Source organism: Nannospalax galili, unplaced genomic scaffold (assembly GCF_000622305.1).
Source record: "Nannospalax galili isolate Female #2095 unplaced genomic scaffold, S.galili_v1.0 scaffold138, whole genome shotgun sequence".
In the NCBI taxonomy this organism is placed as follows: domain Eukaryota; kingdom Metazoa; phylum Chordata; class Mammalia; order Rodentia; family Spalacidae; genus Nannospalax; species Nannospalax galili.
In genome coordinates, this window is record NW_008341333.1 from 596,685 (window position 1) to 621,386 (window position 24,702).

The 24,702-nt window shown below is 39.9% G+C and overlaps 1 protein-coding gene across 4 annotated transcripts in view; it reads right to left on the minus strand.

Annotated features, from left to right (window-relative positions):
- The window catches only part of Kdm3a (lysine demethylase 3A), an 81,881-nt gene that overhangs the window by 29,374 nt on the left and 27,805 nt on the right, over nt 1-24,702 (minus strand). For all 4 annotated transcript variants that reach the window (XR_001872524.2, XR_003850105.1, XM_029565190.1 and 1 more), the window contains exons 11-21: nt 23,293-23,497; nt 17,795-18,009; nt 14,930-15,082; nt 14,696-14,791; nt 14,237-14,364; nt 12,539-12,737; nt 5,086-5,258; nt 4,496-4,732; nt 2,559-2,730; nt 1,679-1,772; nt 917-1,047 (exon numbers count right to left, since the gene is read on the minus strand). Coding sequence is in view for 2 of the 4 variants with exons in the window: in XM_029565190.1 (XP_029421050.1) it covers nt 917-1,047; nt 1,679-1,772; nt 2,559-2,730; nt 4,496-4,732; nt 5,086-5,258; nt 12,539-12,737; nt 14,237-14,364; nt 14,696-14,791; nt 14,930-15,082; nt 17,795-18,009; nt 23,293-23,497 (1,803 nt within the window). In the remaining 2 variants the exon portion in view is untranslated. The remainder of the gene's footprint in view (nt 1-916; nt 1,048-1,678; nt 1,773-2,558; nt 2,731-4,495; nt 4,733-5,085; nt 5,259-12,538; nt 12,738-14,236; nt 14,365-14,695; nt 14,792-14,929; nt 15,083-17,794; nt 18,010-23,292; nt 23,498-24,702) is intronic.

The window sequence follows — 24,702 nt, forward strand, 5'->3', positions numbered from 1 at the left end:
TCAGACACCCATTTCTGATACAGCTTCATTTCTGCAAAACACTCACTATGTAACATCTGTGGAAAATGCTTTCACATACACAGTTACTGTAAACCGCACTGTAAAGAGTGTAAAGTTCCACATCATCCATTGCTTTGACTGGGCTCTCAGGACATGAAGGAAGAAACCCCAACTAGGGAAATGATACAGGCCCACAGGATATACAGGGATCACTGAGACCTGAGAAGGAAATGAGGAAGACTTCTTTCTGCCTGTCAGGCCATCTCTCCCACCCTATCCCAGCTTGTTACCTTTCTAGAGAAACACCTCTTAGAAAGTTCCCCAACTACATACATTCCAGGTGTTTCCCCTGGCTGACTCACCCATAACTGTGGTACTAAGGCTGGTTCTACTCTCTCTGCCCTACCCCTGATCCTTCTGCCAACCAGCACAGAATGGCAAGGTAAAGACATCAGTATCAGCAGGCCATGGTGGCACATGACTTTAATCCCAGCACCCAGGAGGCAGAGGCTGGTGGATCTCTTTGAGATTGAGGCCAGCATGGTCTACGTGATGAGTTCTAGGCCAGCTGGGGCTACAGGGTGATCCTGTCTTAAAAAAAATTCCACAAAAAAAAACACAGTAAATGGAACTTCACTAAATAATAAACGGGTCAATTTTGGCTGGAGAGATGGCTCAGTGGTTAAGGTTAAGAGTGCTTGCTTGCTCTTCTACAGGGCCCAAGTTTGGCTCCCAGCACTTCAATACCCATTTCTAGCCTCTGTGGGCTCAACAGATGTACTTAGCGCCTACACATAAAAATAATAAAAAAATCTCTCCTTTAAAAAAAAAAAAAAAAAAAAAAAAGCAATTGTGCAAACAGCTGGACTTGTTTTATTTCCACTGTGATTTTTCAAGCTAGCCATCTCTTCCTTACCATAAGCATTGTACATCTTGGGGCCCAGGTCTGGCCGAACAAAGTAGTTTGGCAGTCTAGAGGCCAAGTTCAGTTTACCATCTCGCCTTGTGTACTCAGGTAGTGGAATGTTGGCCATCAGATCATCAAATCTAGAACAAGAAAACCAAGAGTTTGCAAAGTAAGCTTGCCTTTCTAATCATTCTGACTTGCTTTGTTCCTCCTTATATAAAAAAGAACAACTGTGATCATGAAGATAGAGATTACTGTTAATACTTAAGATTACTTAAGACTACTATGGGGTAATCATGAACAAAAATGTCTTCTTTCCTATGCCACACTAATGTGTACAAATGATTTGAGACAAGAGACCCAAGAAGTAACTTTCTGATGAGATTAATACTCAGGGACAATACAATATTTATTAGTTATGAGGCTCCTTTTTTAAAATTTTGAGCTCAACTCAGGAAAGCAGTTCTACCAATTCAGGTGTCTTGCTCGTTAATAGCGAATCCTAGTATGTCTAATCCCAGGACTGCCTGCAAATCAGCCTGCAAGTCTTCTGGGAAAGGCAGGAGCAAACCAAAATCTTCCTCATCTTATTTAAAAATACACACATCTCCAAAGGTTACAGACAGGATATTAAAAAAAAATAAAATAAAAAATCAGGACCAGAAAACCATAGAGCTGTTGGAGTAGTTCTATTTCCCTAAAAACTATCTTCCCCCACACCTAAAAGACTTTATTTTACCCAAGTCAAAGCCAGAATTAGCTTACTCATACCTGGAAGGCATCATATCTCTAAAATCCTCTCCCGGGGGCCAGTCCTTAAGTTTCAACACCATTGGTTCTTTTTCTTTTTCATTTTTTAAACGATCTGGAACGTAACCAGAATAAATGAATTATTGTTATTCCTAACTCAAAGAGACAAAGACAAGTTAGCAGTTTTTGCCTTAATAGTGCAAATAAAATACACTTTATATTGGAAAAACTCTGAAAACCAAATCCTTTTGGCATACAAATATCACTTTACTATCTCTCTCTCTCCTGCCAATTACCAATTTTATTTCTACAGCATCAAGCAATCAATTTGTACCCTGGAGACAGCAAAATAAAGATTACTAATTAAGTTTATTAGATTTGTGGGGGTTTTTTGTAAACACTTATAAAACGTGTCCCTTGAAATTCAGTCTTTTCACTGGGTCCCTGACACAGCTAGTGCTTCAACACTTGTCTTTCAGACCCTAGTCTGCTCCTCCTGATGGTGCTGTGAAAGTACCAAGCAGCTCCCCAAATAATCACAGCCTCACAGTGTATCAAAACCCACAAGAGCTTAAACCCAGTTTTCTAAAGCCAGCAAGAAAGAGCAATGACTTGTTTGGCTCAGAAAGAGATTGAGACCACCTCATACTCTGTCCAGAAACAAGTGCCCTTTTCTCTCTGTCCCCATCTTCTGGACAATATAGATCAGGTTTTGTCAGAACTACTCTTTTGTATACTAGAAGTACCAGTTGCTGGTTAATGCTTCAGTTAAAAAGGATAAGCTTTCTGAAAACAGAAGAAATGGGAGCTAATTTTAGAGTCCTAAATCTTTAAGCCCCTGCTAGTCTTGTGTCCCCTCTTACTACATCCTCAACCCCTTTGAAAGCTCTTTAATACATACTGGGAACATCTTCAAATCCATCCCAGAAGTCTCCTACTGTGGCTCCTGTTATAATTTCATTGGTCCTACAATTAACTAGGTCCACTTCCTGTTCACCAAACTCCTTCCTGAAGGATTCAGGCTTCCAAAGTTCAGTGTTCAACTTATGATGCACTCCAGATACCATCACTGGCTAAAGGGAGAGAAAGAGATGTGAGTCTGACTTGCTCCAACTCTGTTTCCAAGCCAGGGACAGCCCCTCTTCAAGCGGCTGCTGGTTTGCTTTTATGTGCTGGTCCTCAGTCTCAGCTGGTGAAGTAAGTAAGTTCCTTGACCTTCCACAACAGCTGTAACCTGACCATGAACCTGCTACATGCCTCTGCTGTCAAATTTGATTAGTAAGCTGCTAAGACAAAGGGTCACCCTTTGATCTGGGTCTCATTACTTATAGAATAAATACCCATGTCCTCCAAGGAACAGGGCCAGATGGGATATGAACGTAAACAAGGGCCAACAGGTATTTCCTGCCAAAAGAGGGTATTCCTTCAGCCTTCAGTCCACCACTGCTAGGCAGCAATTCAGATCTCAAGCTTTCATCTTGTGGTTGTCCAAGATAAGTCTTAATGAATTACGTTTGATCTTTAAACAGCCTGCCTTTAAATTACTGGCAACATGTTTAATTTGTATGTGTATGCAGTGTATGCATGTGTACACGCATACACACCCATGGAGGCTAGAGGTCAACATCAGGTGTCTTCCTCTGTTGCTCTCCTCCTTTTTTTCTTAGGACAGGGTCTCTCAATGAACCTACTTATGATCCAGTGGTAGGGTTACACACAAGTACAACCAACACCTAGCTTTTTTATCTAGGTGCCTGAGATCTTAACTCAGGTCCTAATCCTTGCCCAACAAATGCTTTACCAACAGAACCATATTTCTAGACCCAAGTTCAATATTTTTTATGCAAAAAAAAACAAAAACAGCATTATATATTTCAAACAAAACCTGTTTGGTCTACATTCAGCCTATCATCTTTAGCCTCTGGTTATATGAATAAATAGGCAAATCCATTAGTTAATACACAGAAGTAAAAAACATTTTATAGAATTTTATTATTAAACATTTTTGTATTTGACACTTCCCCCCAAATTCTTGCTCAAGAGCAAAGACTCCATTTCATCAAAAAGAAAAACCAAAGAGCTGGAAAACAGAACAAAGCAAAGCATAGAGATGGGCCCACACAACCATGCATCTTCTAAACCTATCAGCCACAATGAAGAGTAAACAATACTGCCCCTTAAAGCAGGCACCTAGGGGATGACATATGAGTGCCAAAATTATACCACATTTATACTACATGGTTGTGGCTCATGTAGAACTGAGAGTACCTTTGGCGGGGGGGGGGGGGTTTTTTTCATTTGTGTGATGTGTGTGCGCCTGTGTCAATAGGAGTATATGCCATGTATATGAAGGTGCCCTTGGATGCCAGAAGAGGATGTGAAATACCTTGGAATCAGGCAGTTGCAGTCACCTGATGTGGATGCTGGGATCCTCTGCAAGACTATGATGTGCTCTTAACTGCAGAGTCATTTCTCTACACCTTAGCAGACATTTAATACATGAAAAAGGGATATGTAATTTTTTTTTAAACTGCATTTTGTCAATTCCCCCAAATCCCACCAGTCTCTGAGTCACTTTCACTTCCCCCATTGATGGTGACCACACAAGGTTCTAAGTCTGTCTTGAAGCACTCAAACCCTGAATGGGAAAAATGGCTTAGGAGAGTCAGTTTATACAGAGAAAGTCTCACACCTATACTCTGACCTAATTATATCTAACCTAAATAAACATAAAACCAGGAAATAAAGAAAACACCTTATCGGGGAGGGGGGCTATCAGTACTCTGCCAAAGGAACAAAGAGAAAACTAAACTGGGTCAGGAATAGAGGATGTATTACCTGTCCTTGTTTCCAGCATTCCCTAAACACATTCCAATTGCTCTTGTTGTTGGGATCTTGCAAGCACAGCAGGCGGTTATCACACAGCCAGTAGTGAGGAGTGTCAAAGCCAAGAATGCTGGGCTTGATCGTCAGTCCTTGAGGTCTCTTAGATAAATCAGAGGAAGTCTTGTTTTGTACCAAAGAGGCAAAGATGTCATCAAGGATTTTGGGTGTGTTCTTGAGTCCATTTTCTGTCTGAATGTGATAAAGAACACACATGTTAAATACTCCATTCTGTACCTTTGAAAAACCCCCGTTCTTATAATGGTAGGATGAGTACATGCTACAAATATAGAAGAGTCCACATCAGAGCCCCTGGGCAGAGGCAACCCCTACTCATACACTCGGGTATCAGAAAGTGAAAACTGAAAAGCACAGCAGGAGCAAGTGGCTGGCCCATCCGGGAAGCCTGTGGAGCATCTTCTTCCTTCCCCACAAACACATGGTTCATGTCGCCTCTCCTACTTTCCGTTTCATGTCTCTTATCTCCTGTTTTGTCTCTACTCAACCTTGTACGGTGAGATGCAAATAATAAAACAAGCACATACCTTTCCTGTGGAGGAATTCAGGAGATTTCGAAGAAAACCAGAATTATTGTTGCTTACAGGTGTCAAAATTGTACTGTTAAAGGTGTGGAGGACTGTGCTGGATTTGCTCAGAGGAGGGAGGGGTGGAAGGCATTTGATTTCGTTCTTTAAAATTGGCATTGTTGGTTGTTTTTCTAAAAAAACAAAAAACCAAAAAATTCAGATTTAAAAGCATTCAAGGCAACTCCTTGCTAATCTTCAACTGGCAAAATGACTATAGGATGTGACTCCTAAAACCGAAGAATTCTAAAGAGTAATACTAATAGTGTTATTTAGTTAAGCAAGGATTTCCAGTTGATGTTTCTAAAAAAACCTCATTGATTTCGTGTGTATGTGTGTGTATACATGCACACATATATGAGAGCATGTATGTGTGGAGCTCAGAGGACAACTTTCAGAAGTTGGTTTGTTCTTTCCACCATGGGTTCTGGGAATTGAACTTACACCAGGCTTCTATGGCAAATGCTTTTTTACCACTGAGCCATCTTACTAGTCCCATAAATGGTATTTTCTAGATTTGTGCTATTTGTTCTGATATACAAAACACAACTATATAAATTCGCTTTGTATTTAGCAACCTTGAAAGATTTGCTTACAAATGTAGATTCTTTTGTATTTTGACATGTATTATCTACAAATACTGACAACTTTATCTTCTTTACATCCTTTTTTTCCTTTTCTTCTTTTCTGGCCTTGTAACACTGGTCACGACTCCTAGTACAATGCTTGAAATAATAACAAGAACCTTCATCTGTTTCCTAAGTACAGAGGGAAATTCTTAAAATAGTTTAAAAACAAGTCAAGAGGGACTGGAGAGATGGCTCAATGGTTAAGAGCACTGGCTGCTCTTAAGAGCAGAAAACCGGGTTTGATTCCCAGCACCCACATGGAAGTTAACAACCATCCGTTAACTCTAGTTCCAAGGGACCTGGCACCCCCTTCTGACCTCTGTGGACACTGCACGACACAGGTAGGTAATACACTAATACACATAAAAAATAAAAATAAAATATAATATTAAAAAAAAAATCAATTCAAGCCAGGTGTGGTGATGGCCACCTATGTCTTAGCTATGCAGGAGGCTGATGTAGTAGTATCAACTAAGCTCAGAAGTTGGAGAACAAACTGGGCAACTCAATGAGACACTGTTAAAAAAAAAAAAAAAAGCCGGGTGCACGCCTTTAATCCCAGCACTTGGGAGGCAGAGGCAGGCAGATCTTTGTGAGTTTGAGGCCAGCCTGGTCTACATAGTGAGTTCCAGGACAGCTGGGGCTACAAGGAGACCCTGTCTCAAAGACAAAAACAACAAAACAAAACAAAACAACCAGAGCCCCACAGCTTCCTGGAGCCAACAGCTTGCCTGGGTAAGTTTGGCTGCTGCACCCACTGTGCCCTGACTCCCCCCCAGCCTCATTCACCCTCTCAGCTCCCCCATCCCATCTCTCCTCCTAGCAGGGGCACTGGCCCATCTGTTGTTGTGACACCCCAGACCCTTAGCCCAGAATCTCCATTACTTCCTGTTCCTCTACGTCCAGACCAAATCAATTCCTCCCTGCAGTCCCCAGGAGCCCTTGGGCCTCTTCTTGCCCCCATCTCGCTTTGCATCCCGGGAAGGAGGGGGCAGCATCTTTTCTGGTCCCTGCTCCCAGGCCAGGCCAGCCCTCAAATTTCTGAGGTCAGCATCTTTCCTGGAGGGATCCAGACCTTAGGAAAAAGCTTGAGAGCATCTGTTACTCATCTGACTTGGGCCTCTGTGGGAATTCCTGAGCAGCAAGACGAAAGCAATTTGGCCACTCCAATATAAAACCAAAAGAGAGAACCTAAAGCCTAGACAAACCAGCTTTTCATGCCCAGCAAGTAAACCACAAAGGCACATAAAGTTTACAAAAAGAAGCAGACCTAAACTCTGCAAAGGAAGGCTTGAGCCTCACACAAGAACCAGAATCTACAAAAGAAATCCACATGTCAAAGTCACAGAGAAAAAAATAATAAAATGAAAAATCAAAATAATATATCCCCATCAAGTACCATCAGTCTTCTAGAGGAGTACAATGAGAACCCCTAGAGATAATACAGGACATGAAACTCAAAAGAACAATTATAAATATGATGAAAGAATTCAGTGAATTTAAAGAACACACAAAAAAGAAATCAAGAACTGAAAGAAAATAGGGATAAACTGCTGAATGAACTCAGAAAAGAGTTAGAAATATTGAAGACTACTCAGGCTGAAATGAAGGAAGTGAAACACTCAGTAAGCCAATTAGAAATGAGAGGAGAAAGCCTCACCAATAGGATGAATGAAATGGAAAACAGAATATCAAGACGGGAAGATAAAGTGGACGAATCAGACCACTCAAGCAAAGATTATGAAAAATTTAAGAAAACACAAGAATGGAATATGCAGGAATTGTGTAACACCATAAAAAGAACAAACTTAGGAATCATATGCATACAGGAAAGAGAAGACTCTCAGGATAATGGTATGGACCAGATCTTCAACAGGATTGTAGAAGAAAAATTCCCCAAATTAAAGAAAGACATGCCCATACAAATACAAGAAGCATATAGAACACCAAATAGGACCAGAAAAGGAACTTACCATGGCACATCATAGTAAAAACACTAAACGTAAAAAGAGACAATATGGAAAGGTGCAGAAGAAAAATAAGTCACATATAAAGGAAAACCCATCAGAATTACAGCTGACGTTTGAAACTATGAAAGCCAGAAGAGCCTGGACCAAAGTATTCCCAGTTCTGAATGACCACAGATGCCAACCCAGATTACTTTACCCAGACAAAATGTCTATTGTAGTCGAAGGGGAAAGAAAAATCTTCCATGACATAAATAAGCTGAAAGAATTCATGTCCACAAAACCAGCCCTTCAGAGTTCTTGAAGCAATACAAAGACCTGAAGAAAGGGCCGACAATTCCCAAGAGGTTACGGAAAGAAATTTAGTGAAGGTGTACTTTGGAAATGTTCAGCTACACAGGAATCAATACACATATTTCATTAATAACTTTAAATACCAATGGACTGAACTCCCCAGTGAAGGGGACTAAGAAACAAAACCCATCTTTTTGTTGGCTGCAAGAAACTCATCTCACTTTCAAGGACAGGCACTACCTAAAGGTGAAAGGATGGAAAAAAATATATCAAGCGAATGGTACTAAGAAAAAAGCAGGTGTTGCAATTCTAATATCTGACAAAATAGACTTAAACTAAAACTAATCAGAAGAGATAAAGAGGGCTACTTCATTCTGATCAAAGGAACAATAAACCAAGAAGATATTACAATCATGAAAATATATTCACCAAACTCTGGTGCACCCAACTTCATAAAAACAATGGTACAGGACTTTAATACCCAGATTAATCACAACTCATTAACAGTAGGGGACTTCAATGCCCCACTGTCTCTATTAGATAGGTCAACAGGGCAGAAAATTAACAGAGAGACATCTGAGTTAAACAATACCATATATCAAAAGGACTTAACAGACATCTACCAAGTATTCCACCAGAGCACCAAAGGACATACTTTCCACTCAGCACCGCACAGAATCTTCTCCAAAATCGACCATATACTGGGGCACAAAACAAACCTCAAAAAGACTGAAATAATTCCATGCATTCTATTAGACCACAATGCAATAAAGCTTAAAATCAACACCAGAAGAAACCCCAGTAACTACATGAACACATGGAGATTAAACAACACACTCTTGAATGATGAATGGGTCAAAGGAGAAATTAAGAAAGAAATAAAAATATTCCTCGAACTAAATGAAAAGGACAATACACACAACAAAACCTCTGGGACAAGTTGAAACCTGTCCTTAGAGGGAAGTTTATAGCTCTAAGTGCCTGTTAACGTCCAAGTCTGCAGACGACCCTCTCCCAATCTTTGCCACCTTCCACATTCCCCAGCCACCTTGTAAGAACTTCCTCAGCAGTCAGAAGGCTGCTGGTTCCCTTTCTCTCCCTGCTGAGCCGCCAGTCACCAGCAACCCTAAGAAATCAACTTTGCTTTACTGGAGTCCTCCTGTGTGTTCTGTGGCTATTCCCTGCCTGGCTTTTATCTAACAGTGCCTACATTAAAAAAACAGACAGAACACAAATAAATGACTTAACACTGCAACTCAAGACACTTGAAAAGCAACAGCAAATAAAGCCCAAATGCAGCAAACAAAAAGAAATAACAAATATCAGAGCAGAAATTGATGAAATAGGACCAAAGAAAACAATACAAAGAATCAACGAATCCAAGAGCTGGTTCTTTGAAAAGATAAACAGATTGACAGACCGCTAGCCCAGTTAACCAAAAGAAAGAGCAAATCCAAATCAACAAAATCAGAGATGAAAGGGGAAACATCACGACACCAAAAAGATCCAGAACATTATGAAGGAATACTTTAAAAGCCTATACACTACTAAATTCGAAAATCTAAAAGAAATGGACGGGTATTTGAAAGCATGGGAACCACCAAAACTAAACCAAGAAACATCAACAGCTTAAACAGACCCATAAACACATAAGGAAAATGAAACAGTAATAGTAATACAAAACCTCCCAGCCAAAAAAAGCCAGGACTAGATAGATTTACAGCAGAATTCTATCAGACGTTTAAAGATCTACATCCAATATACTTAATTTACTCACAAAGATAGAAATGGAGGGAGAACTTCCAAATTCTTTCTACGAAGCCAGTATCACTCTAATACCAAAGCTAGGTAAAGATGCAACCAAAAAATAAAGAAAACTATAGACCCATATCCTTAATGAACATAGATGCAAAAATTCTCAACAAAATACCTGCAAACTGCATACAGACACACATCAAAATGATCACTACCATGATCAAGTTGGCTTTATTCCATAGATGCAGGGATGGTTCAATATATTAAAGTCAATAAACATCATAAATCATATAAATGCACTCAAAGACAAGAACCACATGGTCATCTGAGTAGATGCAGAGAAGGCCTTTGACAAAATTCAACATGCATTTATGTTCAAAGTCCTAGAGGGAATTGGACTGGAGGAAACAATGCCAGACAGAAGATACCTTCCTTTGAGCTGCTGGCCAGGGTGGCCCAAGAGACTCCCAGCCAGTAACCCAGCATAGAACTGAGAAAATGAACAGCAGACCCCAATCCTATCTAAAGCAATATTGGCAACTGATTGCTGCTAGATGAGGAAGAGCTGTTTTAGGAAGATCTTCCTAAACAAGGAACTCTAGCTAGGGTGACTAGATTCAGTGGATGGACAAGCACTGTAGAATGGCTGGGGGGCACCGACAACACAGTTGGCAGTAACAGGGACTACAGAGTATAGGGGCTCCAGTGGGGAGTGGGGACTACGGGAGGGTGCCATTTGGGATGTGGGTATATAGATGAGTAAGACTGTTTGGGATGTTGTGTATGAAATACACACACACACACACACACATATGGGAGGGTGTTACCTGGGAAGTGGGTGTATAAATAAACAAAATAATAATAATAATTCTTCAAAACATAAAAATTTGCTCCTTATTAATTAGTAGATGTGAAAAACATTACCATTGAAATCTACCTTATGACTTTATATCCATGCTCAGATGCCAAGGAGCTCAGAAAGTAACTGACTGTGATTAGTAATAACCAGATATATAGAGATCAGAAACGCATGTGCATCTTAGTGTCAATTGTATTAAAAATGAATTTTTCTGTATGAAACTGCATATTTTAATAATGAAATGGAAATCTTTTTTAAAGTTTAAAACCTCATTTAATTTTATGTCTTATAGGGTTTATATGGAGTTCAATATTGTATAGCTGTATTAATTCAACTGTGAACCTAATAATTTACAGCCAATATTGAAAGAGATGCATCTTTGCTCTGGAAATTGTTACTGAATATGGTGATGCTGTAATGAAATGCTTCTTCTAATCATGTGGTTATTAAATAAATAAGTAAAGAAAAAAAAGAATTAATCATTCTCTGCTTCTTGATTGTGATATTATGTGACTGGCTGTGTCAAGCTCCTGCTGCCTTGACTTTCCTGTCATCATGGACTGAGCTTTGGAACTGTGAGCCAAAATAAACCTTTCCTTCCTTAAAAAAAAAAAAAAAAAAAAAGACACAAAAACTAAAAACCCCACACATTTACATGTGTCAGTATTTTTGTACTGTTTTAGAGACTCGTAACAATGTCCTCTTCTAATCTTGATTTCACAGTTTTTAACAAAAATGACAGGCATTAAACTTCATAGTGTAGCAGGTTATGGTGGTGAACACGTTTAATCCCAGTACTCAGGAGGCAGAGGTAGGTAGATCTCTGTGAAATCGAGGCCAGTCTGGTCTCTACAGTGAGTTCCAGGTCAGGTGGGGTGTTTCATCACTTTCTTCCTCTTAAACTTTTAGATATTCAACTTTGCTTGGTCATATATACAAGTCTTTTTTATGGTGTCAAATCTGATTCAGTAAAATTTTAACACATCTGTATGAAAGAAACTGACTTGTAATTTTCTCTTGCCAAAAAGCAAAATTACCTAAATTCTAATCTAATGCTTCATTCCAAAGACCACTTCTATTATCAAGCATTTCTGAGACAAGGATGCAAACGAAGACAGCTCATTCCAACTTAAGACAAAATAGAGAACAACAGAAAGTGAATAGCTGAGGGAACAATGCAGAAACAGGGTCAGAAAAAAAAATGTTAAGAGTCAGAAAATAGGGAAATGCCATCTTCTAAGTACCACACTGCCATGGCAATCATGAAGTTTCAGCAGCTGCACTTACTTATAGGCTCTGGGCCTATCTATACAAGTCTTGGCCTACCCAACAGTCAACTATGGATAGGGAAAGGGTTAATGGGGCCCTACCACTTACTGCTGAACTAGATTCTGGTAGGGTGGGAGGCATAGTATTCAGCTGTGTATCTACTGGAGAGCCCACCAGACTCTAATGGATAGTTTCAAACCCAAGGTCACTCAGACAGTCCTAGTTAAAACCCTGTGGGACATGAGTATGGGAAAGGGAATTGAAAGGAAGAAGTAGTACTGGCAAGAGTAAGAGGGAAATAAGAGAGAGCAAGGGTCAAAGTATCTAGCATTATATACATGTATGAAATATTTTGGTTTTCATTTGTTTGTTTGTTTAAAAGTTTCAGCACTGCTCCATTCTTGCCAAACATGATCTTAACATCACCTAAAGTTCTATGAGCAGAGAAAGTTCTCTTCTCTGGTTCTCTAGTGCTGCACTTCAACAGTTTCACTGCTGGCAAGCACCCAGATGCCAGTAAGAGAATACTTTCTATGATATAATATTTCTAGTCCCTGTTCTTACAGCAGCTTTGGCTGCTAAATCCCTCTGTGAGTGGGCTCAGGTACTCAGGAGCAAATAGTAAGGTGGGAAACACTCACCCTTGTTCTCCTTGTTGACATTCCCTGTAGTGAGGTCCGCCAGCCAGTTTAAAGGTGAAGTGCTGGCTGGACAGGCAGGCTTCATGCTGCTGGTTGGCTTGGAGACTGCTTCCCCACCCACAGTGGCTGTCTCCAGTACAGAGGGGGTACTCTGCTGGAGCATGGTCCCAAGAGTTGGTTTTTCTCCAGTTAAGGATGTCTGTGTTAAGTGTAAAGGGAGACCAACATAAGATGGAGAATGACATTTTCCTTTTCTTACCTTTTTCCCTAACAGCTCACTAGTAAGAGATAAATAAAGCAAAGCTAACTGATAAATAGCCTTAAATACCCTAATTATAGTAATTCTCAGGCACTAACTTAGTAGAGTGGCAAGGACAAGCTACATTTTCATTTTTAGTTTCTAAGTGTTACTAATAAAAACATAAGATATGCCGGGCGTGGTGGCGCACGCCTTTAATCCCAGTGCTTGGGGATTAGGGGCAGGATTAGGGCGCACGCCTTTAATCCCAGCACTTGGGGGGGGGCAGGATTAGGGCACATGCCTTTAATACCAGCACTTGGGAGGTAGGGGCAGGCAGGTCTCTGTTAGTTCAAGGCCAGCCTGGTCTACGTAGTGAGTTCCAGGACAGCTGGGGCTACAGAAGACCCTGTCTCAAAAAGAGCAAAAAAAAAAAAAAAAAACCCGTAAGATATAATAACATATACAGGTATTCCCCTCACCCACTCACCTTGGTAGGCTTGTGTATATATCCCTATTGCCTCATATACCATGCACCTTTAAAATGAGCAATTTGTGTCTATTATCCCTGAAAACTCAGCAAACATCCAGAGCAAGCTCTCAAAATATGCTTATTGCAGGGGCATAGTGGTGCCACACCTTTAGTTCCAGCACCCGGGAGGCAAGCGGATCTCTGTGAGATTCAGTGAGACCAGCTTGGTCTAGGTGGTGAGTTCCAGGCCTGCTGTGGCTACTACAGGGAGACCTTGTCTCAAAAGGACCAATAACAAATCGAACAAACAAACCATCATACTTATTAAGAGGGAATAAATGAGGTAAGAAGGAAAACTAGGGTTTCAGAAGGAAACAGGACAAAGAGGGAAAATGCTCTTTTGATTCAAGATTTAAAATGTGATGAGGAGCTCTTAAAAGAACGTCAACATAAACTGAAGCAAATAAGAAAGAGCATACCACTTACTCTGTTACTCAGCTGGGATAGCTTACACAAGTATCAGAAGGAAAAAAAGGAATATTCAAATTCCTATGGGCCTCCCTTAAATGTGATCTGCTTCTGTGCTGCCCAGTCACTAGTACAGTTCTTTACTCCTTTCTCACTGATCAGCAAGCTGAAGTATATGCAACCTAGTCTGTGTGAGCCAATGCAACCCACCCAGAAAGTGACGGTAAAAATGCAAGCTCGAGGCAGATAATCTCTTTTGGCGTTCCAGGCCAGCCTGGTCTATAAAATGAGCCAGGACTATACAGTGAGACCCTTTCTTAACAAACAACAAAATCACAGATAAGGCACATAAAACAAAGAATGGAAACATGATTCTCAAAAGTCATGGACATGAATGAAGCCTCTCCACCCACTCATCACTGTCTTGTGCTACTTTCAAATACACTGACAAAAATCCTTGAGTCAGCTGAAAAACAGACAATAATCACAAGGACGGTAAACTCAGCATTAGCAGCAATACCTGTTTCAGGTCTTCCTTTGAGGCAGGCTTTGAAAAGAGCTTGAACTGCCTATTCGAGCAGGGACAATTTGCTTTTATTCCCCACTTTGCTCTTATAGAGTGCACAATGTCTCCAACATCATAGAGGGCTAAAACAAAGGACAGAGGTGACAGTTAAGGTGGCGTCATATACTTTCAATCTGAAAAGAGGTGACCTTTCCCACAGGACTGCTTTTCTCAGCGGCAAAATGCTCCAACCCTCCTTTTCATCCTGCCTTCCCCAAATACACCACTTTCTTTCCTTCTACAAAACTATCCACAAGGCCTTAAAAAGTGTAGAGACATCATTAATGTATTTCTGGACCGTTTTCTTAGAACAATACTAAAGTAAAACCAAATTATCAGCCCCTGGAAATTAACCAAGACACAGGGTGGTGGTGGTGTGTTGTGTGAGAGAAATCCTTGCCCCACAGGAAATACCTTTGCCAGGAATGATCTGTGTGGGCATCAGGTTCTCAGGCTCATGAATCTGACTCTTCACACACCTTAGCCAATTGAAAGTCTTGTAGGCAGCACCTGCAAACAACTGATTTGTGGTTACTGTTCTCCATGAACCCTGTAGCACCAATGCTTCAGAAACCCACCAACCACAAATCAATGAAAGGCTTAAGTCCAGTGTGTTAGGAGTTGGAGAAGACTCAAGTAAATTCTCACCCTGTTGGCAATTTTTCCTCTTCATCCTGTAGCAATCTACACACACTCCAAACCCACACCGAGGGCACACCCAGTGTAGGTTGAAGATGGTGGTGTCACACACATCACACATTTCTCGAACACCTTTGACAGCCCGCTTCCAAGCAACCTGTCCTGCAAGAATCAATAAGACATTCAGTCGTTGGGGAGAGGACTTTTGAGTGGGCCTGAGTCCTCCCTGTGACTACAATCTCCACTTAATCTGTTCAACCTCATCACAAATTCTGATGCCCTATAAAGTGATTCTGAATCCTTCAACACTCTCATTAATGAGCACTGACATTACCCACTCAGGTTTGCTTCCACTAGATATACTCAGGCATAGTTCTTCCTCCCCAAAGATGCTATACTGCTGTGCAGTAGCAGTTACACAGGTGGAACTTAGCCACAGGTATCCCACAGGTCCAACCTCATGAATCCTCTAGCAAATTTCAAGGCAACATAGACTAGGCTTTCTCTAAGAGGGGGTGGGAAGGACAAGATGTACTCAGATACACAAACCAAACAAGAAGCATTATTCACAGATGCTCTCAATTCACACAGATTACCCACTGAAAGTCATGAAGGGAGCAGCACATTACCTTACTACAGGACACAATTGAGGTCAGTTCCTTCAACAGCCAGTCAGAAACATGATTATACCAGTGCCAAGAATGATGTTTGCTAGTACACAGGACTGATCCATACTAACCAAATACGCAACAGACTGAGACACAACTCAGAACTTTATAAAGCATTCTTCTCCATTCCAGAAGCCAAACCCGGTAACACTGGAGGGAGGGGTCTCCAAAACCTGGCAAACTTTTCCACAATGAAAACTCTCAACAGGGCAGAGTACCTAATCAAGTGCCACATCAGGTTATCAAACGGCTTCAGGAGGCAGATGGGGAAACACATTTGTTTGAATCTCAGAAAAGCCCAATGCTGCAGATCAGAAGATTCTTCAGTTACTGTCTCCCAGTCTCTTCTAATACCACTGAATCAATACTGTAGCTTCTTGTTCTACAGAGACATATATTTTCCTAATCCAGTTTGTGGTTATTTAATTCTTTACCCTGAACACAACACAAATAACCAAATTTCAATTTTCACTAACCTATTCCAACCACTGAGGGAGTTACTACTGCACTATAATGTAGTAGCCCAAGCACAAAGCCTAAAAGCTTCAGGCATTTTTAAGTAAGGTCGTATGGACTTCATCCTAGTTATCTGGCTTAGACTGTTTCATTAGAAAATTCTTAGATCTCCTGGCCATTCATTTAAAGATTATTTATTCCAGAGAAGAATGAAGTTTAAGAGTGGACACTTATTCTTAGTATCAGGATGGGGGAAGCCTCCTTGCTAGGGTGGGCATCAGTCATTACCACTCATGGCATTTAGTTTCTTTCTCTAATCTGATCAGTTTGTTAAAACAGAGCAACAGGATAATCACAAAGGCTTGGTCTTCAAGGAGAGAATTCCTTACTCAAATGCTTAAAAGACAACTTCCTGTGCATTTTTTTTTTCTGTATGGAAAAAAATACCTTTAGGAAAGAGACGCCTCACTTATTTAAAACAGGTCTGATGAATCACAAGGGAAGCAACTTTACTTCAAACAAGTGTCTGTACAATGCAGTCAGGTATGAACCAGAAGAGTTACTTAAATTTCTTTACATTCATTACTTTTACCCAAACATATTTAAGAAAGAAACCTTATTATCATTAGTGAAAATGGAAACTTTGTATCACTTGTCCTATAGATCACAGGGAAAATAAAAGTTTAATAAGATCTTTTGACTTATGAACATGCAGACAGAATGACATAATTCTAAAGCTGCTCTTCCTTTCAGTATAATTTCAGCAGTCCCCAAAGCTCCCAAGTCCCACACCTCTGGATTCCTGCTACTGGTTCCTATTCTTCAAATCCTGAGAAATATCAGGATCCATGCCTGAAAAATACTGTTTTTGTCCTGGTTAGCTTCAGTTAGTTTCTGGCAAGTACAACAAAATTCTTAAGAACGGCATGGATGCTTACATTCAAACACATTTGGTTATATATCTAAAATCTATTCTTTTAGTATGTATATACTAAAAGAATGGAAAGACAACTTTCTAGTCATTTGGGGATGATAAAATGATGGAAGAAGCTATGAGGCTTTTAAGGCATGTGACCTATGGTGCTTCTGGCTGGATGTCTCATTTCTACAGAGCATTGGGACAGGGAAAAATGTGTTGTCCTCCCAGACATCCTACATGAGATGACTCAAAGGAGGCTTGGCTCTCATGTGTTAAACACTGGTCCCTGTAGCTAACTAACTAGGCTACAAATTAGTAAGGAGTGCTCCCAAAGAATGGAGGACACAGACACCAAGCTAGCAGCTCCAAGTCATCCTTTCAGACTCTGGTATGTAATGAATCATTTCCATCTGAGCCGGTTCATATTCTCACAGTTGGGATCCGGTCTTGCAGACTCTGACTCAGGAGGCCTAGGGTAATAGCCTGTCTGTCCTTATCTTCTTTGCAATGTGTTGTGGATTAAGAATCTTAAACCAGTCTGAAGCCTCACCCCCTCTGGTGAGGCTGTGCAAATGCTGCCACTACCACCTCATCTTGAACTTTCCCAACTAAAGAGGAGCTTTACTCCTTTGCTAACTGTCCCCAAATAAACCCCATAGACAGGAGACCAATTCAGATGAAATCTTTCTCAAAATGAAAACTGTAACCTCACTATACCAGTCATCTAGACTTCTGGTGAAAATGAAACCCATGCAATTAGGATTCACGTGTCCTTAAGAGACAAAATTCAAGTTGGACTCAAAAATCCTACCCCCTAAGAGATGCTCTTACTGTGTGGCTCAATAGTTGACATAGCTTCCTTTTCAGAAATCACCATTTGACAAAAGTGGTCTCCAATGTTGGCCAGGATATATTTTGCTGTGTCCAAATCAGTCCCCACAACATTTTTGGTCAAAGGGAGCCACAAGCCAATTGCTTCACTGTCATACTTGTTTGGTGTTAAGAAGCCTTCTACCCGCAACACACCATGTTTGTTGAATTGTAACCTAGAAGTGAGGAAAACACAAAATTGGTTTACAACTTGTAATTACTGTGTGAATACCATTTCAATAAACAAAGCCCTCCTCATCTTTTGTACTCTTCATGGTTAATTACAGTCAATTTTTTGATGGCGTCTCTAGGAAGATTTTAAAATATTTAAAAATAAAACTAAAGGTTATTTGTTTTTCCCCAGAAAGGGAAGCTAAAGAGGGGTGGAGAGATTGAGGGAAAGATGTCTCCAAAAACGATCTCAACCTATCAGACTTGGGACTTCACAACAAAGACTAATTACAAAATAGCAGGAGAAAACAACCAACCAACAGTGAAAGATAATCTAATCAGATCTGACTACAACTACTGCTTCAAGAATAACACTCAGCAAGAGAAGGGACTTCTAGACAGTCACTTAAGCTATGACCACAAAGATCTGGGAGGTGTTTGGTACCCACATGTCCCTTAGCTGCACATCCCAGTATATGCTCCTAGAACAAGAGGTAGCATTGAGATGGGCCTCAGAACCTAAGAAGTAGAACAATTAAAGGCAGAACACTTTCCCAGTATTTGTTTTCAATATTCTAACATTTGGATGGTTTAAAAAGCTATGTATTAAATTTTGACTTTTTTGGAAAATAACATTTTATTTTTACTTGGAAGCATTAAAAGCCCTCCACAGTTTAGTAGCGTATGAGACATCACTGACAGTCAAAGGAAAAAGTGTTGAGTCTGAGTTCAGTGGGACTAACAAAAAGAAGACTTTAGGGTAGAGACAGTAACTGAGCTTGCCTTGTCAGAAAAGGAGACATTAAGAAAGAAAAGGTACACTCAGGCAAAACACCCTTTACAAGCAAGGAAAGGTAAGTGAATTGAGCAACAGACTAGACTAAAGTGAAGTGTTTATTTGCATTGGTAAGAATCACAGAATTTAGGACTAATTGCTAAAATTCTTCAATATTTTGCTGGGGACCCTGACTTCTTCACCAGTCAACTGGGTAACTATCTAAACTCTTTGAATCTATGAAACACATGAATTAAATGTTAGAGAAACCATTTGTCAAGTGAATATGAACAAAGTACAATACACATGTATGAAAATGTCATGATTAAACTCATTATTTTATACACTTAAAGGAAATACAAGTTTATAATGGATGGCCCAAATTAAGAGACAGTCACTTCACTAAAAAAGAAAAAAATCTAAAGCTGGACACGTTTGTGGACACCTGTAATTCCAGCACCTGGAATGCTGAGGCAGGAATATCAGCAGTTCAAGGCCTGCCCGGGCTAGAGCTGAGTTCAAGGCCAGCCTGTGCAACTTAGTAAGTCCACCCCAAAATTATTTAACAAGTAAAAAAGAAGCTAGGGAGAGTGGTACAGTGCTCGCCTACCATATAGGAAACCCTAGGTTCAATCCCCATACTGAAAGACAAAAGAAAAACATTTTGTGATTTCTCAAAATGCATTTAAGTACAAATGCCTGTGCATATAAACACTCTTTTATACTTGAAAGAATAGAGTGATTTTTTTACTATTCTGGACCAGGTATTATTCAGAATACGTATTAACATATGCGTATGTGAACATATGTTAGCAGTATCACAACTCTAAATGCTGGATGCTTTTGCAATTTCCTTAGGAGTGCATTAGGCAAACTAGTATCTGAAATACCTGTACTTGACTAAGTAAGCTAAATGTGAAAATTACTTTCAGACAAACCTAGTGAGTATACCGTATACAATTCCTGATCTATAACAGGAACCTCTAAGTGATTTAAATTACCTGTGCATTTAATACAACTCAGCAATTTTTCAACTTAGATTTTTATCTTACAGTGAAAAAGAAAGAAAATAAGAAATGAAAGCAACACTTGTTTATTATTAGAACTAGTTGAACCAGAAAGTATCTTGACTTCTCAGGGCTGGAGAGATGGATCAGTGGTTAAAAGCACTGACTGCTCTTGCAGAGAACCCAGGTTTGATTCCCAGCACCCACATGGCGGCTACGAACCGTCCTTAACTCCAGCTCTAGGGGGTCCGAAGTCCTCTTCTGACCTCCGCGGCACTACACAACAGGGGTGCACTCAATACATGCAGGCAATACACTCATACACATAAAATAAAAAATAATAAATAAAATACTTTTTAAAAAATATTTTGACGTCTGAGAAAGTGTTATTATATCTAAGCCTCTTCTATACTCAGGTAATTGTTCATTTATGTCTCAAAAAAACAGAACTCAGGACAAAAGAATTTGAATGAAATCAACCTGACTTTTAAAAAAGTATAATATAAAGATGAAAGCTTGTCTATAACGTAAACATTAAAAAAATCATGTTTCCCCTCATGTGAGGAATTTAGGTTTGAAAAAAATAGAACAAAGAAGAAAAGGGACTATTTGGAAAGAGAGAAGGGAACAATGGAGGTTATGAGAGGGTAATTAGGAGATGAACACAAAGTACATTACATAAAGGTAGGAAAAGGTCCTCATGAAACCTATGACCTTGTAAAATGAATACATGCTAAGATATACCACTGGCAGAATAAAAGACATCAATGGGAAGTGATGACTATTTTAAAAGGATTAAGAGAACTTTAAATTACAAATAGCTACCAAGTCATTAGACACTGATACTTTTCTAACTCTGGGGTAATTTTCCTTTTTTAAAAAAATATTATTTTATGTGTAGGAGTATATAACCTGCATGTATGTAAGCGCACCGATGTTGTGCAATGCCCACAGAAGTCAGAAGAGGGCATGAGATCCCCTAGAACTGGAATTAGGGACAGGTGCTGGGAACTAAACCTGGGATCCTCTGCAAGAGCAGCCAGTGCTCTTAACCACTGAGGCCCCTCTTCAGCCCTGGGATAGTTTTTTGTTGGTTTTGGCTTTTTGAGACAGGGTCGCCATGTAGACCAGGCTGGCCTCCAACTCTCAGGGATCCTCCTGCCTCTGCCTCCTTAGTGCTGGGATTAAAGGAGTGCACCATCACACCCGGCTAGTTTTTTTAAAAGAAATATTTTACTTATTTTTATTTTATGTGTATAATGTATTGCCTATATGTATGTAAGTGTACCACATGTATGTAAGTGCACCTGTGTCGTGTTATGCTCAGAAAAGGATGTCAGAGCCTCTGGAATTGGAGTTATGGACAATTGTTAGCTGCCATATGGGTGCTGAGAATCGAACCCGGGTTCTCTGCAAGAGCAGCCAGTGCTTTTAACCATTGATCTCCTCAGCCCATAATTAATTTTTCTAACACTTCTATAAAACTCATGTTACTTTGGTGAAATTTGGTTAAGTTCTGATTCTTTTTTAATTGTTAAAGATGAAGAGACATTCTTAACAGATTATTTTAGGCAAAGAAAAACAACCATTTGTCTACTTTTAAAAAGTCAGTTTATAGGGACTGGAGAGACAGCTCAGCGGTTAAGAGCACTGACTGCTCTTGCAGAGAACCTGGGTTGGATTCCCAGCACCCACATGGTGGCTATGAACCATCCTTAACTCCAGTTCCAGGGGAATCTGAAGCCCTCTTCTGACCTCCGCAGCACTGCACGACACGGTGGTGCACTCACATACATGCAGGCAATACACTCATACACATTAAAAAAAAAAAAAAATCAGTTTATGAATAGTGATTCAATTTTTTGGTTAATTGGAGTTTAATTTATCAGTTGATTTATACTGATAGTTAACATGTCCATTTTATCTTATTGGGGTGCTGTTTGATGAATACACTTAAATAGAAGTAGAACAGAAGACAGTAGCACTCTACAAAGAGAAAAGTCAACCAATTACATAATGAGCAAATTCAAAAGGATGAGAAAGGAAAAACATATGTGAACAAGAAATCATACCCACACACCCCTCTTTGCTGACCAAGGAACACAGATCAGGCATGCTGGACCCCTGCCAGAGGCCATGAACAAAGGTGCACCCTTCCTATAGGGCAATTTGGCAGAGCATGTCCATCACAGCCTTAACACACACCTTCTGACCCAATACTACTACTTCTAGGAATCTTCAAAGTAAGTTGTCAGAGATGTAGACAAAATAATAAATTCTGTATTATTGCTAGTTGCAAAATATTTACAAAATGAGCTGGGCATGGTGGTGCATGCCTTTAATCCCAGCACTTGGGAGGCAGAGGCAGGTCAATCTCTGTGAGACAACATGAGCCTGGCCTTCTATATAGCTCATTTTAGGCCAGCTGGGACCACAGGGAGACCGTTATCTTTAAAAAAAAAAACACCCTCACCAGGCGTGGTGGCGCACGTCTTTAATCCCAGCACTTGGGAGGCAGAGGCAGGCGGATCTCTGCGAGTTCAAGGCCAGCCTGGTGTACATAGTGAGTTCCAGGACAGCTGGGGCTACAGGGAGACCCTGTCTCAAAAAGACCAAAAACAACAACAACCCCTCCCCCCCAAAAAACCTCTCAATACTAATAAGGGAGATGAAAGTTTGCTACAATAGGTTTTAGTATTATCTAATATAGCATCTAACACAGAAATTCAAAAGTATTTACAGAAAAAAAAAGATGAAGACAATCAAGGGTTCTTACACCTGAAGAAATGTTATGACCACCCAAACACTAAAAATTCAATTTAAAAGTTAACAACAGTTCAGTTCTTGGGAAGCAGAGGCAGGAGGATCTCTGTGAGTTCAAGGCCAGCCTGGTCTACATAGTGAGTTCCAGGCCAGCTGGAGCTACAGGGAGACCCTGTCTCAAAAAGACCAAAAAAAGAGTTAACAGTTATCTGCACTGATTTTCCAGAATTTTCAGCCTTTTTCTATGGCAGCTATTTTTATAAATAGAAGTTTGTATTTTTCAAGTTTTGCCTTATAAAAAAATTGAGGGTTGGGGATGCAGTTCAGTTGGTAGAACTGCCTAGCACGCATGAAGTCCTAATTCCACCCTCAGTTTGGCATAAACCAGGCATGTAATCCTAACGCTTGGAAAGTAGAAGCAGAAGTATCAGGAGCTCAGGGTCATCTCTGCCTACATAAATAAGTTCAAGACCAGCCTAGAATGAGATAGATAGATGATTAAATAGATAGATAGATAGATAGATAGATAGACAGATAGATAGATAGACAGACAGACAGACAGACAGATAGATAGACAGACAGACGATAGAGATTGGATGAGATTGAAAAAATGTACAGTGAGTTCTAGATTTCTAAGCCCGCAGATTAAAAACACAATTTCTACATTCAAGATGTGCTGTTGATAGAGGAAAGTTATATCTAATAAGGCCTAGATTATCTGAGTTTTCCCTCAAATGCTTCACCTCCTGAAGTGAAAGAAGCGACAGAACACAGGGGAGTCCTTCTGCTGCTCCTTGTCCTTGCGCAGACTGTCTAAGCGACATTCCCGGCACTTGGGTAGCTGTGCCACAATGTTCACACAGGAGTCATCCTGAACAAAGGCCTCTCCACTCTGCTGCAGCTTCTTGAGTTTATCTGGGTCTGTCAAAACTGACTTCCTGGCTGGGGCTAGGAAAAGAAAGGAAATGAAACCTGAAGTTCTGAACATCAACATTTGACTGAATTCTAATTAAAAAAAAATCAACACTCCCAAAGAAAGAACATCTTCCTACCTTTTTGGTTCAAATGAAATTTCTAGAATAGCTCAAAAGATAAGTAATGAGACAACTAAAAAAGTTATTTTCTTTGTGAAACAATCCCCATTTGCTAAATCCATTTGACAACCTAAGACCCAAATTCAACAGCCAAAGTCAATGTGCGTGTCTGTCTATTCACAATCTACAGATGAGAGAAGCATGCTAGAACGACTTTTTCCAACTCATATACTTACTGCAAAGTTACTGAACAGCACTAGTAAGCAGACACAGGCTCAGCCTACACAAGCCTGACTTTGGGGATGGCAGTTCTGTCTCTTTCCATACTCAAAAAGAAACTGGTTTAAGATGTGTTTTCTAAAGTACTCTAAACAAAAGCTAATCAAAATAAAAACCAAATAGTCTTTCTATTGGTCTATGACAAGCAATTTTCTAAACGCTCCCGAAGACATCTAACATGTCTTCCATCTGCTACAAACATATACTTCTTTTCAGATTACGAACACTGATTAAGGAAAGGATTCTTAAACGCACTTCTAGGTTTTAACTTGTAATTGACATAATTGTAAAGGAAATGCTAATACAGTTTCTAGAGGAAAAGAGAAAGGTAGAGATCTCATGGTAAAGACCAATGGCATCTAAAAGCCAAGAACCTAAAGGAGTATTTCACAGAAAAGACTTTTCCTCAAAGTCAAAATGGAGGTGAGAAGAGGTGGAAGTGTGTTCTTTGGCAAAAATAAATGAACCAAAACCAAAAAATTTCTGGGGAACCAGGTGGGAGAGGCCAACCTTGAAGAAATTTGGAAAAAAGATCCCAAACTAAAAAAGGTTTAAACGAAATGAGTGCCTTCAATAATTGCCTTAAAGGGGATCTAACCCTACCTCTTTTAAAGCAGGAATAAAGCACACTAAAATGCTAAACAATGCTGTCAGTCCTTGCTTCTTTGAAAATTTTTACTCAGATTGAAAGATACAGTAAAGTAAGGAGGAAAAATAATAGCACAGTGCTGGAATTTTAATTTCTCAGACACTGAAAGACATCATCCTTTTGAGAATTGGACCAGGCTTCCACAGATTTTAGGTTGAATCCAAAGGTTATTTTATTTGATCTGGCTTTAA